The 13,070-nt window shown below is 41.1% G+C and overlaps 1 protein-coding gene across 2 annotated transcripts in view; it reads left to right on the forward strand.

The window, feature by feature from the left end:
* BUB1 (BUB1 mitotic checkpoint serine/threonine kinase) overlaps nt 327–13,070 on the forward strand; it is a 38,053-nt gene continuing 25,309 nt past the window's right edge. Inside the window, exons 1-8 of one of the 2 annotated variants that reach the window (XM_021087047.1) lie at nt 327–462; nt 5,112–5,171; nt 5,247–5,385; nt 6,612–6,808; nt 9,282–9,325; nt 9,975–10,075; nt 11,566–11,618; nt 11,713–11,897. In XM_021087047.1, the coding sequence (XP_020942706.1) occupies nt 437–462; nt 5,112–5,171; nt 5,247–5,385; nt 6,612–6,808; nt 9,282–9,325; nt 9,975–10,075; nt 11,566–11,618; nt 11,713–11,897 (805 nt within the window). In that variant the 5' untranslated portion in view covers nt 327–436. The remainder of the gene's footprint in view (nt 463–5,111; nt 5,172–5,246; nt 5,386–6,611; nt 6,809–9,281; nt 9,326–9,974; nt 10,076–11,565; nt 11,619–11,712; nt 11,898–13,070) is intronic. The other variant, XM_021087046.1, reaches the window with a different exon arrangement.

Consider the following 13,070-nt stretch of genomic DNA (forward strand, 5'->3'; position numbering starts at 1 on the left):
AATTTTTTCCACCTCAGGAACCTCAGGTTAGTTATTTTGCTCCCAGGATGCCTTAATCATGTAATTATGTAAGCCAGTTGCAGCTTGGACAGCCAAGGAAAAAGAAACATAAGTACAAGCTCATTCCTTGGCTTGAGCCAACAAAGAGCCTTCTGCACACTGCAGAAGTCTGGGTCTGAGCCCTCGCTCAGGTCACCAGGAGCTTTCAGCAGGGCTGTGCTGAGCAGTACAGGCCCTGGCGCTTGGCAGGGAGGTGGGGCTTGTCTGCCGGCAACGGCCCCGGCGATTGGCCAGCCCATCTGCGGCGGAGGCCAATGACCAGGTGCCTGGGAAACGCTCGTTGCAGCGACTGCGGCTGCGCGGCAGATTCGAATCGGCGGCGGCTCCTCCACAGCAGCGTAGTGGGGGGGTTCCGGCTGGCTCGCGTCCTCTCGCCATGGATAACCCGGAAAATGTCTTTCAGTAAGTGTCGGTCCGGTTTTTTTTTTGGGGGGGGGGACGTGATTCCCGGCTGCCGGCCGCCGTGAGGCAGGGGTACCTGGGTTCGGGCCTGGCGGTCTGCAAATCCCCAGCCCGGCCCGCCCCAGACCTGCCTCCCCACCCTTTTCTTTTCCCTTCCGCCCTTTTCCTTGGCTCCGAAATTTGTCCCCTCCCACCCGCATCCCATCCCCACCCCACCCACTCTCAGCACACCCGCATCCTCAAACCAACCCCACCCCACCCCCGCGCCCCCTCACCCCACACCGGCTGAGCCGTGGCCCACTTTGGAGTCATGGAAAGACCGCTGACGGTGTAGCCGGGACTCTCCGCCTACACTCCGGCCCTTCGTCGGAGCTGCGGTCAGAGTGACAGATCCGGATGATTTGGACAATTCCCTCAGCGCTCCTTGCTTCTCTGTAAGGAACCCCCTCTGGGCAGATCGCGGCTGCGGAAGAAAAACGTCTAACCCAACAAAACACTAAAACTTGTTCGTAGGTTTCATGAGAAACTGTTCAAAGGCACTTATTCCAAAAATTCTAGGACAGTAGGAAGAGAGAACTTTAAATTGTAATTACCCATAATCCCACAGGGTTTTGTTTTTTTGGGAAACACGTTTGATGTCAGATATTACATGTTACAGGTGTACAGTACAGTGATTAACAATTTTTAAAGACTATACTCCATTTATAGTTATAAAATATTGGCTATAGTCCCAGTGTTGTACAATACAGCCTTGTAGCTTAGTTTATGCCTAAAAAAAGCCTTTGAATAATATACACTTTAAGGGGGAAAAAAAGTTATGTTTATTGTCATCTATGTCAACCTTCTAACAACACCTTTAAAAATCCACATGCCTTAGTTTTATGACTTAGGTGATTGATCCAGACTATTTTGAAAGAATTTAAAACAGTTAAATCATATGCGACAGGAAGTAAAACTGGTTAGTTTGTTTGTTTGTTTTTTTTTTTTTTTTTTTTTTTGGCTTTTTTAAGACCACATCAGGGGCTATGGTGATTTCCAGGCTAGGGGTTGAATCAAATCAGAGCTACAGCTGCTGGCCTATATCACAGACACGGTAACGCCAGATCCCAGGCCTGTCTGCGACCTACACTACAGAGCATGGCAACGATGGATCCTTAATCAACTGAGCAAGGCCAGGGATCTAATCTGTGTCCTCATGGTTACTAGTCAGATTTGCTTCTGCTGAGTCATGACAGGAACTCCAAAACTGGTTAGTTTTATCAGTACCAGGGTAATTTTACTCTTTGGGATCAGAAGATTCAGATGGTTAAGTGCCATCAAAACAAAAATCTCTTTGCCTTAAGACTTTTTCCTTAGCCCAGCCTGCAAAGGACTCAACTTTAGAGGCTCATTTTCCCCCATTTTAAGAGAGGAAGATCAGATATTTCTGATCTTATTTTGACTTTCCAGAGGCTAATTTGCATGAATGAACTGGGTGTTTTAGTATTAACTTACAGCGTATTTAAGCCATATTACTAGGGAAATGTGGTAGTTATCAAAACATGAAATGTTTACTTTGAGCAGCCTATTATTATATGTATTTCAGGAGAAAGTAATTTTATAACTTAAGAACTCGTATACTGCTTATAAATTGTGGGGATTTATCTGCTATGATGCATGAGAGGGAGATTCTAAATTTAGGAATTTTTTTTTTTAACTTTTAAAAAGTAAGTCATACATTTACATGGTTAAAAAACGTTTTAGAAAAATGTTCACTGCAATCTATACCCAAATGCTCTCCACCCCCTCATATGTAACTATTTTTCTAGTTTGGTTTTCAAGGGTTTCTCTTTGCAAATATAAATATTTATGTTGTAATAATATATGGACGTAACTATGTGTGTGTGTGTGTGTGTGTGTGTGTGTATGTATGTAGGTACAGTTCCTGCCTTTATTTCACATAAAATGTAGCAGAGTGTGTACACTAATGTTTTTGATTAATAGTATCCTTGGAGATTTCAATTGATAAATTCTTTCTCATTCTTTTTTACAACTATGTGATAGTTCATGTACCACAATTGATCTAAAAAGTCCCCACTGATGGATAGTTGGGTTGTGGACAATCTTTTGCTATTAAAAGTAGTGCCATGGAGAAAAATCTTGTACATGTGGCATTTTGCTTATGTCTGTCCTCTAGATTCCCAGAAGTGATTTGCTAGATCAAAAGTAAATCCATCTGTAATTTTGGTAGATAATCCCTTGATGGGAATTGAGTACACTCACCTGCAGCCCTGTTTCCATTGCTTCCCTACATATGTTGTCATGTTTTTGCAGTCTGGTCAGTGAGAGTTTGTGTGTCAGTTAGGTAAATTTCTCTTAAGAGAATGGTGGTATATTTTTCTGTGGAATGCCTTTTGTTCATTTTTTAAATTGGGTCGGAGTTTTTTTTTTTTTGTAACCCCAATTTCTAGAAGCTCTGTTTTGTTATCCCAGTCGCTTTTTTTTTTTCCTTAAGATTGCACCTGCAGCGTATGAGCATATGGAAGTTCCCAGGCCAAGTATCTAATCGGAACTGCAGCTGCCAGCCAGCCCATGCCCACAGCCACAGCACTCGGGATCCAAGCTGCATCTGCCACCTATACCACAGCTTGCAGCAATGCTGGATCCTTAACCCACTGAGTGAGGCCAGGGATCGAACCTGCATCCTCATACTAGTCAGGTTCTTACCCTGCTGAGCCACAACGGGAACTTCTCTTTTGACTTCTCTTGTTTTGTTTTATTTATTTGACATATAGAAGCTTTTAATTTATATAATATTAGTTGGCTTTATCTAGCTTTTCTTTTGTGGCTTCTGGATTTTGAGTCATAAGAAACATTGATTTCATTTGTATCTTGAGGTGATAGCGAAAAGAAAGTGTTACTTTCAAACTTTTTGTTCCCCCCACCACCACCACCACCACCAACACACACGCACACACACAAAATGTTAACTTCTCTGATGGAAACATGGAAGTCTTCCTTAGCTTGACTCTCTTTCACACTCAGGATGCAGTTGCATCAGCAAGACCCATTGTCTCTTTCTCCAAAACCCCAAATTTCACACTTGAACTGTTCCTACCCTGGTCCACTCACCACCCTGTCAGTGGGACTCTGCAGTAACCTCCTAACTGGTTTCCTAACTAACTTCTATTCTCATCCTTCACCCCATTCTTGGAGAAACACAATGGACATTTTAAAATGCAAATTAGATCTTGTCACCCCCCCCCACCTCTCTCACAGCTCAGCCTACTTAAGTAGCTGCCTGGGTCTCTAGCACTGATCAAAAATCACCCCCTTCTGGAGAAGGAGGCTTTCCTTGACCACTCTACCTAAAAATAGTAAATATTATCACACTCTTACCCCTTCTCCCATCTATTGGGTTTTATTTTTCCCTGTGTGCTTAATATTACTTGACAATTTTACCAGTTTCTTTTTGTTTGTTTACCCCCCTAGCACCTGGGGTCCCGTAAAGAACTTTGTTTTGCTTGGTTGTGTCTTTTTAGCTGTGGTTGGGTATGCAGAAGTAGGGCAGGCAGAGTTCACAGGAGCTATAGCCCTGACTTCTGACCTCTGAGCTTTGCCATCACACGTTCTTCCTTAGAGACATCATGTTCCATTGAGGCCCAGAAAGCAAACTGTATCTAGAAGCTGTGATAAGCCTTCGCAAGCCCTCTTCAAATCTCCAGTCAAGCTCCTGAGCAGCAAGGGGAGGGTCTGGGTCAATGCCATGCCTGGGTTCCACCATTAGGAGGAGGGGCACTGCCCCTTACCATGGAGGTAGTGACAGTGGGGATCTGGGAGAGGAAAAGGAGACTCCTGGGGATAGACCTGGGGGCCTTCTTTTAGCTGCTGCTTTTTAGGGCTATTTCGGGGGTCTTGCATCTTCCTTTCTTCTAAGAAAAGACTGACCGGGAGTTCCCGTCGTGGCGCAGTGGTTAACGAATCCCACTGGGAACCATGAGGTTGCGGGTTAGGTCCCTGCCCTTGCTCAGTGGGTTAACGATCCAGCGTTGCCGTGAGCTGTGGTGTAGGTTGCAGACTCGGCTCGGATCCCGTGTTGCTGTGGCTCTGGCATAGGCCGGTGGCTACAGCTCCTATTCAACCCCTAGCCAGGGAATCTCCATATGCCGTGGGAGTGGCCCAAAGAAATAGCAAAAAGACAAAAAAAAAAAAAAAAAGAAAAGACTGACCACTTCTGAGTTTTCTGATCACTAAGTAAATGCTCTTTTCCTTTTTTTTTCTTTTTCTTTTTTTTTTTTAAGGGCCACACCCAAGGCATATGGATGTTCCCAGGCTAGGGGTCAAATCTGAGCTGTAGCTGCTGGCCTACACCACAGCCACAGCAATGCCAGATCCAAGCCTTGTCTGTGACCTACACCACAGGTCTTAGCAATGCCAGGTCCTTAACCCACTGAGCGAGGCCAAGGATCGAACCTGCAGCCTCATGGATGTTAGATTTGTTCCCGCTGAACCATAACAGGAACTCCTGCTCTTTTCATTTTTACATAGCATTTGAATTGGTGTTTAAGATTTAGACTTTAAGGTGTATAAATGATAAATATAAAATGAAATACATTTGCTTTTAGAAATTATCCCTAGTAATCCTAGGTGCATGTTTTTCTCTGTTCTAGAATGTTCGAAGCCCATATGCAGAGCTACAAGGGCGATGACCCACTTGGTGAATGGGAAAGGTTAGTATTTTTTTTTTTTTTCTGTAAACAAACTATATGCTACCCTGAAAATTAATATTATCCATATTTTTCTAGTTATGTGCGATGGGTAGAAGAGAATTTTCCTGAGAATAAAGAATACTTGACAACTTTATTAGAGCATCTAATGAAGGAATTTTTAGATAAGAAGAGATACCACAGTGACCCAAGGTTCATCAATTATTGTTTAAAATTTGTAAGTATACTTTCAGATGTATAGTCATATCTCTAGTCATGGTGTACTTTGCTTTTTACCCCAGATTTTAAGATCATTTTAGACTGTCTTTTATTTTGATTCCTTATGTTTCCAGTCATAAATTCTTTTAGGTTGTATGGCCAGAGACATGTATTTTACAATCTTTTAGCTTCTGTATTGTGGAATCAGTGATTCAATTTTAAAATCCTTCTCTGTGTATGAAGTCTGAAATGTGACAACATGAGGTAGAAACCATTAAACTACAAGAAGGTTTGTTGGATGAGAAGTGTGTTTGGGGAAGGGGAAATAATCAGGCATTTCCAAGTACTATGAGGGTTCCTGGGAGTAAATTAAATTCATTATGAATAATTAAGAAAATATTAACTCTCAGAAATGGAATTTAGTACTAAAAGGAGAAGGCTGCCTCAGATTACGCTTTAAAAGATTGTCTCCTCATTCTTGAAATAAAGGCTTGGGGGCACAAGTTCTAGTAATAAAATCAAGAATGGAGGAGTTCCCGCTATGGCTCAATGGAGATAGGCAGCACCAGAATGCAGGTTTGGTCCCCAGCCAAGCACAGAATCTGCTGTTGCTGCAACTCTGGTGTAGGTCACAACTGTGGCTTGAATCTGACTCCTGGCCCAGGAATTCCATAAGGTGTGGGGTGGCCAAAAAAAAAAGAGAGAGAAAGAATGAAGTTGAACCCTTACCTTATCTCCTAGATAAAAACTAACTCATAATGGATTGAAGACCTAAAATTAAGAGTTCAAACTATTAAACTCATAGAAGAAAACATCACAGGAAACTTCATGACACTGAATTTGGAACTGAATTATTAGATATGACACCAAAAGCACAGGCCAGAAAAAAAAAAAAAAAAAAAAAAAAAGAATGAAGTAGATAGGGTGCACATGGATTTGTTCACTAAATTTGAACATATGAGGATTAAAGACACCCTATGGAACTCACACTAGGATACCTTTATTTAATGCATTAGGACTAATATCTTGGGAAGTGGTGTGGGTTTTTAGGGGACATAGAACATCAAGGAAAGGGATGAGCTTATCTTGGAGGCTTGTCATCAGAGGACCACCCAGGCCTTCCCTTGCACAGTCCACATCCTGAAGCTTCAGTGGAGATGAGTGCTGAAGGCTGCCTGGACCCTGGGCCACACCGAGACCAGCAGTTCCTTTGTTCTCAGGTCTGTCTGCTTTGGGTTTCTGCAGGCCGAGTACAACAGTGACCTTCATCAGTTTTTTGAGTTTCTCCACAACCATGGTGTCGGGATCCGGTCAGCTCCTCTGTACATAGCCTGGGCTGGTCATCTGGAAGGCCAGGGAGAATGGCAGCAAGCCAGCACTGTTTTTCACAGAGGAATTCAAAACCAGGCTGAACCTAGAGAGCTGCTGCAACAGCAGTACAGGTAGTTTGAAAGTAAAACTTCTCACAGTGTTTCCTACCTTGAAATATAATGTTTGCTCTTAGAAGATTTTTCATGTTATCTGTTTGTACAGGGAAATAATTCTCACTGGGGAAAATAAGGATACATAGAATCATGTATGAAAATATTACTGTTAACATTTTCGTGCACTTCTTTCCCATGCCTGTGTGTGTGCTTTAGTGTCTGTATTTTAATAGTAAACCGTACTGTATGTCTGGTTATAGATACTGAGCTTTATACTGCTCTTAAGAAATTATGCACTTTCATAGTACTTGCAAGTAGTTACAAAATCTATTCCAGAGCTATGTCATAATTTAATTGTTCTCCAGTGGAACTTTTAAGTTGTTTCCAACATTTTGATTTTTATAAAGAACATAATGAATAACTATTGTTCACAATTTTTAATTTTTTCAGTGACTAAATAATCTTATTTTGGGTATATGTATATACACCTTAAGACAGAAAACTAAAGAACAGAAGAAACGCAGTGATTTAGTTGGCATTTTTTTCTCCACTTACAATAGGATTGCAGGCATATTTTACATACATATGCGGCCCTGTGTCAAGATCTCTTTTCTTCTTCATAAAAGTATTTCCTATTTTCATCTAGTTCCTTCTTATAGATTTTCAGAATTGAAACTATGGAGTCAAATGGTGTATGAAGGGTGTTCAGGCTTGTGGTGCCTGTAACCAAATTACCTGCTCAAAAGGTGGTACACGTGTCCCGTCTCTAGCTTCTCTCACTACAGCATTTACCAGCTCTTAATATACTCATTGTTTTCAGCTTTGCTCCAGTGCTCATGCTCTTTTTATTTATTTTTTATTTATTTATTTATTTATATTTTTGTCTTTTTGCCATTTCTTGGGCTGCTCCCGCGGCATATGGAGGTTCCCAGGCTAGGGGTCTTAATCGGAGCTGTAGCTGCCAGCCTACACCAGAGCCACAGGAAGGCAGGATCCGAGCAGCATCTGCAACCTACACCACAGCTCATGGCAATGCCGGATCGTTAATCCACTAAGCAAGGGCAGGGATCGAACCCACAACCTCATGGTTCCTAGTCGGATTCATTAACCACTGCACCACGACGGGAACTCCTTTTTTTTTTTTTTTTTTTTTTATGCTCTTTTTAAACTTTATTATGAGAATTTTCAAGTACACATTAAACAAAGAAAAAGTTATACAATGAGCCTCCATTTACTTATCACTTACTTTTAATACTTATTAACATTTGATCATGTTGTGCTGAAGGATATAAAGCAGTTCCAAGACAGCAAAATATTTTACCCCAAACACTTCCTTAAACATCTCAAGAAGGTGATTTCTTACAGAATCTTACATCATTTTCACACCTAACAAAATGAGTAATAATTCTTTAATACCTAATTTTTATTCATTCCTCATTATGTCAAATGTTTTGTTTTGTTTTGTTTTTTTAACCACTGGTTTGTTTGAATTAAGAGTCAGACAGCATTTGACATTTGGTTGTATATCTCATAGTGTCTTCATACTACACACTCCTGCTCACATATACCCAAAAATGTTGGGCTTGAAAGTTGTATATTACATGACAGGTTGATTGATGTGTAAAGATGCTGAAATGATATTTTTAACAAGTTGTTGGAGTTCCTGCTATGGAGCAGTGGGTTAAGAATCCAACTTCAGTGGCTGGGGTTTGATCCTCGGCCCAGCATAGTGGATTAAAGAATCTGGTGTTGCCACAGCAGTGGAGCAGTTCACAGCTGTGGCTTGGATTCAGTCCCTGGCCCAGAAACTTCCACATGCTGTGGGTGCAACCATAAAAAAGAAGTTGTCACAGCATGAACACTAATATATCTGCTTTTTAAAGTAGTTCTGTACTTTCACATCTTCCTTCAAAACAATATGCCATCTATTGTGTTCCAGATGTAGAGAATGCCTAAAAGTAGCATTCAAATACCCCATGTTATATATAATACATGCATACTTGATACCCACAGAGAAGGAGGGTGCGTTTTTATATGAATTTAAGGAATACATAAACTGGGAAAAAGGAGGAACTTTTCTAATATAAATGTACTAGGGGATTTCCCACTGTGGTGCAATGGATTGGCAGCATCTCTGAAGCACTGGGACATTCAGTCCCTGGTTTGGCATGGTAGATTAAGGATCCACTGCAGCTCAGATCTGATCTCTGGCCCAGGAAGTCCATATGCTGTGGAGTGGCAAAAAAAAAAAAAAAAAAGGAAAAAAATAAAATGTGTGTGTGTGTGTATGCGTGTATGCTGGTTTGAAGACAATCCAAGAATCTTTTTTTTTTTTAAATTTTGTAGCAACTCCAAATTTATACTTTCTCTTAATCTCAATCTCAACTATTTTATAGTAAGCTGTTTAACATGTTTGGATTTCACTTTAATCTAAATACATACTTAACTCTAAGTTATAGTCTATATCGATACCATCCCTGCTATCTTTTAGGTTGTTTCAGACACGCCTTGCGGAAACCCATTTACCGACTCAAGGTAAAATAATGCTTTCTAAAATGTCCAAAGTGTTTGCAATTTTTTTTTGATTTTTCACTGCTATTTTTTTTTCCCATGAAAAACATCCATCTGGTATTTATTGACTGTATTGTCTTAGGCAGGGAAAGCACTCTGCTAATAATAATGCCTGATAAATAGCCCTGGAGAGCAGGGGCTCTACCTTAGCACTTTAAAAGAAAAACTCACAAGAAAAACTCGGTGTTCACTTGTATTTTTAGTTTTTTTGTTTTTAAATAAGAATTGCCCTAAATAGAGGACAGTAGTTACTCTGGAGTACATCTGTTCTGAATGGAATCAAATGTGTTTAATACAACTTTTTAAGATGTGTAGTAATTTTTTGTAGAAATATAGACATCATTGCAACATTAAGCATCCTATCCTGTAGTTTAAAATAATGAGAGTTTACATTTCCTTCAGAGACTTCCTTGGGCATTTTGAATTGATTAGAAAATTGTCCCTACAATATTTATCTTATTTATAAAGTGTTTTAGTTACATTTTCTGAGACAGTGTAAATGAGTTTAATTTTTAATGTTTCTTTTTGGAAGATCAAGGGATGTATTTGTAATAATTTTGTTTAATATGATTTTACCCTTATTTCTTTTTGTTTCATCCTTTTCCCTTTATAGCGAGAATTTTAGAACCTCTGCATGATGCTCAGATTATAAACCAAATGGTAACATCAAAATCAAATCCAGGAAATAACTCAGCCTGTGTTTCTAAGAAGCAGGTAATAATAATTGTGGTTCATGTGGCAACTGCAAAGGGTACTGAACAGTCATCTGACTGCCATCCACATTTGCTTGGGCATCTCACTTGTCCCCCAAGACACTAACCCCCACATCAGCTGTGTGCTCTGGGGCACCTTTCTGGGTCTGTCATCATCTGCCACTGCTCACCTCAAATAAAAGAACTCACTGTCTGACTATAACTTTCTGTACTTGTCTGAGCTCAGGACCCCCACTCCATGGCCTCCTGTCTCACCTCCCCAACAGCCTCTCTCCCCTGTCCTGTATGCCTGCCTTTCACAGGCCCAGGATCCCCTATCCTGTTCGTACCCACTTGGAGGCCCCACTTAAAAGCACTCAGAGCTTGGAACTTAACCTCACCAGGGTTTTTAACTCACCAGCAATTATGTTTCCAGTGTCACAGTTCACTCTTTACCTCTTATGTATTGCTTATATTTCCCATTTTTCTCTCTAATGCCAAATTGTAATGATTTTAAACTTCTTTCCACTTTCCTCAAACTGGGGACCTGGCTATGTCTAACCTCTCCCTCAGGAGCTGGCAAAAATACTATTTCAGTGAAACAGCAGAAGCCATCAAATGACCCCTGTCCATTTTTGTTACCAACCAATAAGTTACTGCACACCTCTCTGCCCTCACAGTGTGGGGAGGTGGCCTTCCACTGTGCTTGGCTTTTGTCCCCCTCGAGGTTTTTGCCCTGTTGAGATCTCTTCTGCCCTGATGGCTTATCAGCTTGTTTCCCATCATATTTCCTCTTGTACCTCTAGTACCATTGCACTTTCAGAGTTTGCTAAGGACCTTCTTTAAGCTAAGTCCCATGGAAATGCCTCTTTCTCTGTGCACATGTACAAGTTTTATTAATTTAACACATTCTGAAAAGTACAATATGAATTTCTAACTTTGGCAGATACTGAGACTCCCCCAGTTTACCTCCTACCCACGTTTGCCAGTCTCATTTTTTCCTGCTGCCCTGACTATCAGTTTCTAGGCTGTGGAGATGGGTCTTGTTCACAGTCACTTCCCAAGACCTAGCTTAGTACCTGACATATATGAGATGTTCAGTAAATACTTCTCTAGTGAGTGAATGCTAGTATTGGAAACTTCTGAGCATAGACTAGTACCAGAAGAAAGTTTTAATGTTTTTTTTTTTAATGTAGCTATTTGGAAGTTAATTTCATTATATTTAGGTGCTGTGGTTCAGCTCCTAGACTATGAATCAAAGGAAAATAAGTGCCCTTCTCTACTACTAAGGATATTTTTTTTAATCACTTTCTTATTGGGCTCTAGTTGGATAAGTTGTCATAAGAGTAATAATGCAGACCAAAGCTTCAGGTATTAATTGTAACTTAAAAGACAGTAGGTAAGTCTTGATGATTAAGGGATCCCTCAAGTGTTTTCCTATTGCTTTGTGAAGCAATTTGGATGATGGTTTCTTTTCAGATAAGTGAGTGCTTTTCTTCTCTGTCTTTTTAGGGTTCAGAGCTTTCTGGAGTAATATCTTCAGCTTGTGATAAAGAGCCGAATATGCAAGTACAATCTGTGTATTAATCTGTCACTTGGTTTCCTTCAAGAGATGCTTCAGTACGCTGTTTGTAAATAATGTATTTTTCCCCATTTTAGGGAACAGAGGGTGATCATGATTTCTAAATCAGAATATTCTGCACACTCATCTTTGGCGGCCAAAACTGACATTCAGCAGGTTGTTATGTATTGCAAGGAGAAGCTTATTTGTGGAGAATCAGAATTTTCCTTTGAAGAACTGAGAGCCCAGAAATACAATCAGCGGAGGAAACATGAGCAATGGGGTACTTCACTTACACAATTTGAGATATACTCTGTCCCTTAAAGATAACACTCATCTCCAAGTAATTACATTTGGGGCAGATAATTGACTCTACTGAAAGAATCGCGGTGGGGGCGGGTGGAAACAACTGTCTAGCTTATCCTGTTGGAAGCCTAGAAGTCTTTGTTAAATATTAGTGTAGCAACCACATTTTCTTGACAGCAAAGCTCAGAGTTGAAACAGCAGTAAAATACAAATCCATGCCTGCATTGCCTTAACTTGTAGTGAAATGGTAAATAATTTTTAACCTTTCATATATTATCTGTGTGGACTTGAACTTCTGCATATAGCAATTCTAAATCTCTGGGTCTGTTATTTGTACTGTGAAAGGATTAGGTTGGGAACTAGAGTTGAGAAGAGCTTTTTCAAGATCTGCAACTGGTATAAATAAGACATTCGAGGGTCCTCTGATCAAAATGCCATGTTATTCATGGCTATACTGTGTGGTGGATCAAGCCTCCCTGACACCAATGTTGGCCCTCGCCTGTGCTCTGACAATGTGGACCTCAGAGGAAAATGCACCTCTGTCCCACTCAGGGCTTCTACACCATCTGTGGATTTGTGCTGTGCCCACTCTGTAGGCCACTTTTTGTTTTCTTTATTTCTCCTCTGGTTGATAGCTGAGAGGACAGGCCGTTGACACACACGCAGGACACTTTTGTGCCATGCACAGATGCTGATGTCTGAGCTGGACTGTGTGATTCACACTGCTGTGGTTATGTTAACCAGTTATCGGGAGTGGGTCTGATGGCAGTGTACGCGACACAATGACCTTTCAGTGCACTTTACTCTTATTCCTTCTTAGAAAGCACCTAGAGAGTTAGAGCTGGGAGTTCCCGTCGTGGCGCAGTGGTTAACGAATCCGACTAGGAACCATGAGGTTGCGGGTTCGGTCCCTGCCCTTGCTCAGTGGGTTAACGATCCGGCGTTGCCGTGAGCTGTGGTGTAGGTTGCAGATGCTGCTCGGATCCCACGTTGCTGTGGCTCTGGCGTAGGCCAGTGGCTAAGGCTCCGATTCGACCCCTAGCCTGGGAACCTCCATATGCTGCAGGGGCGGCCCAAGAAATAGCAAAAAGACAAAAAAAAAAAAAAAAAAGGAGAGTTAGAGCTTTTAAAAACAGTCCCATTTTTCAAA

The sequence above is a fragment of the Sus scrofa genome, chromosome 3 (genome assembly GCF_000003025.6).
Source record: "Sus scrofa isolate TJ Tabasco breed Duroc chromosome 3, Sscrofa11.1, whole genome shotgun sequence".
Classification (NCBI taxonomy): domain Eukaryota; kingdom Metazoa; phylum Chordata; class Mammalia; order Artiodactyla; family Suidae; genus Sus; species Sus scrofa.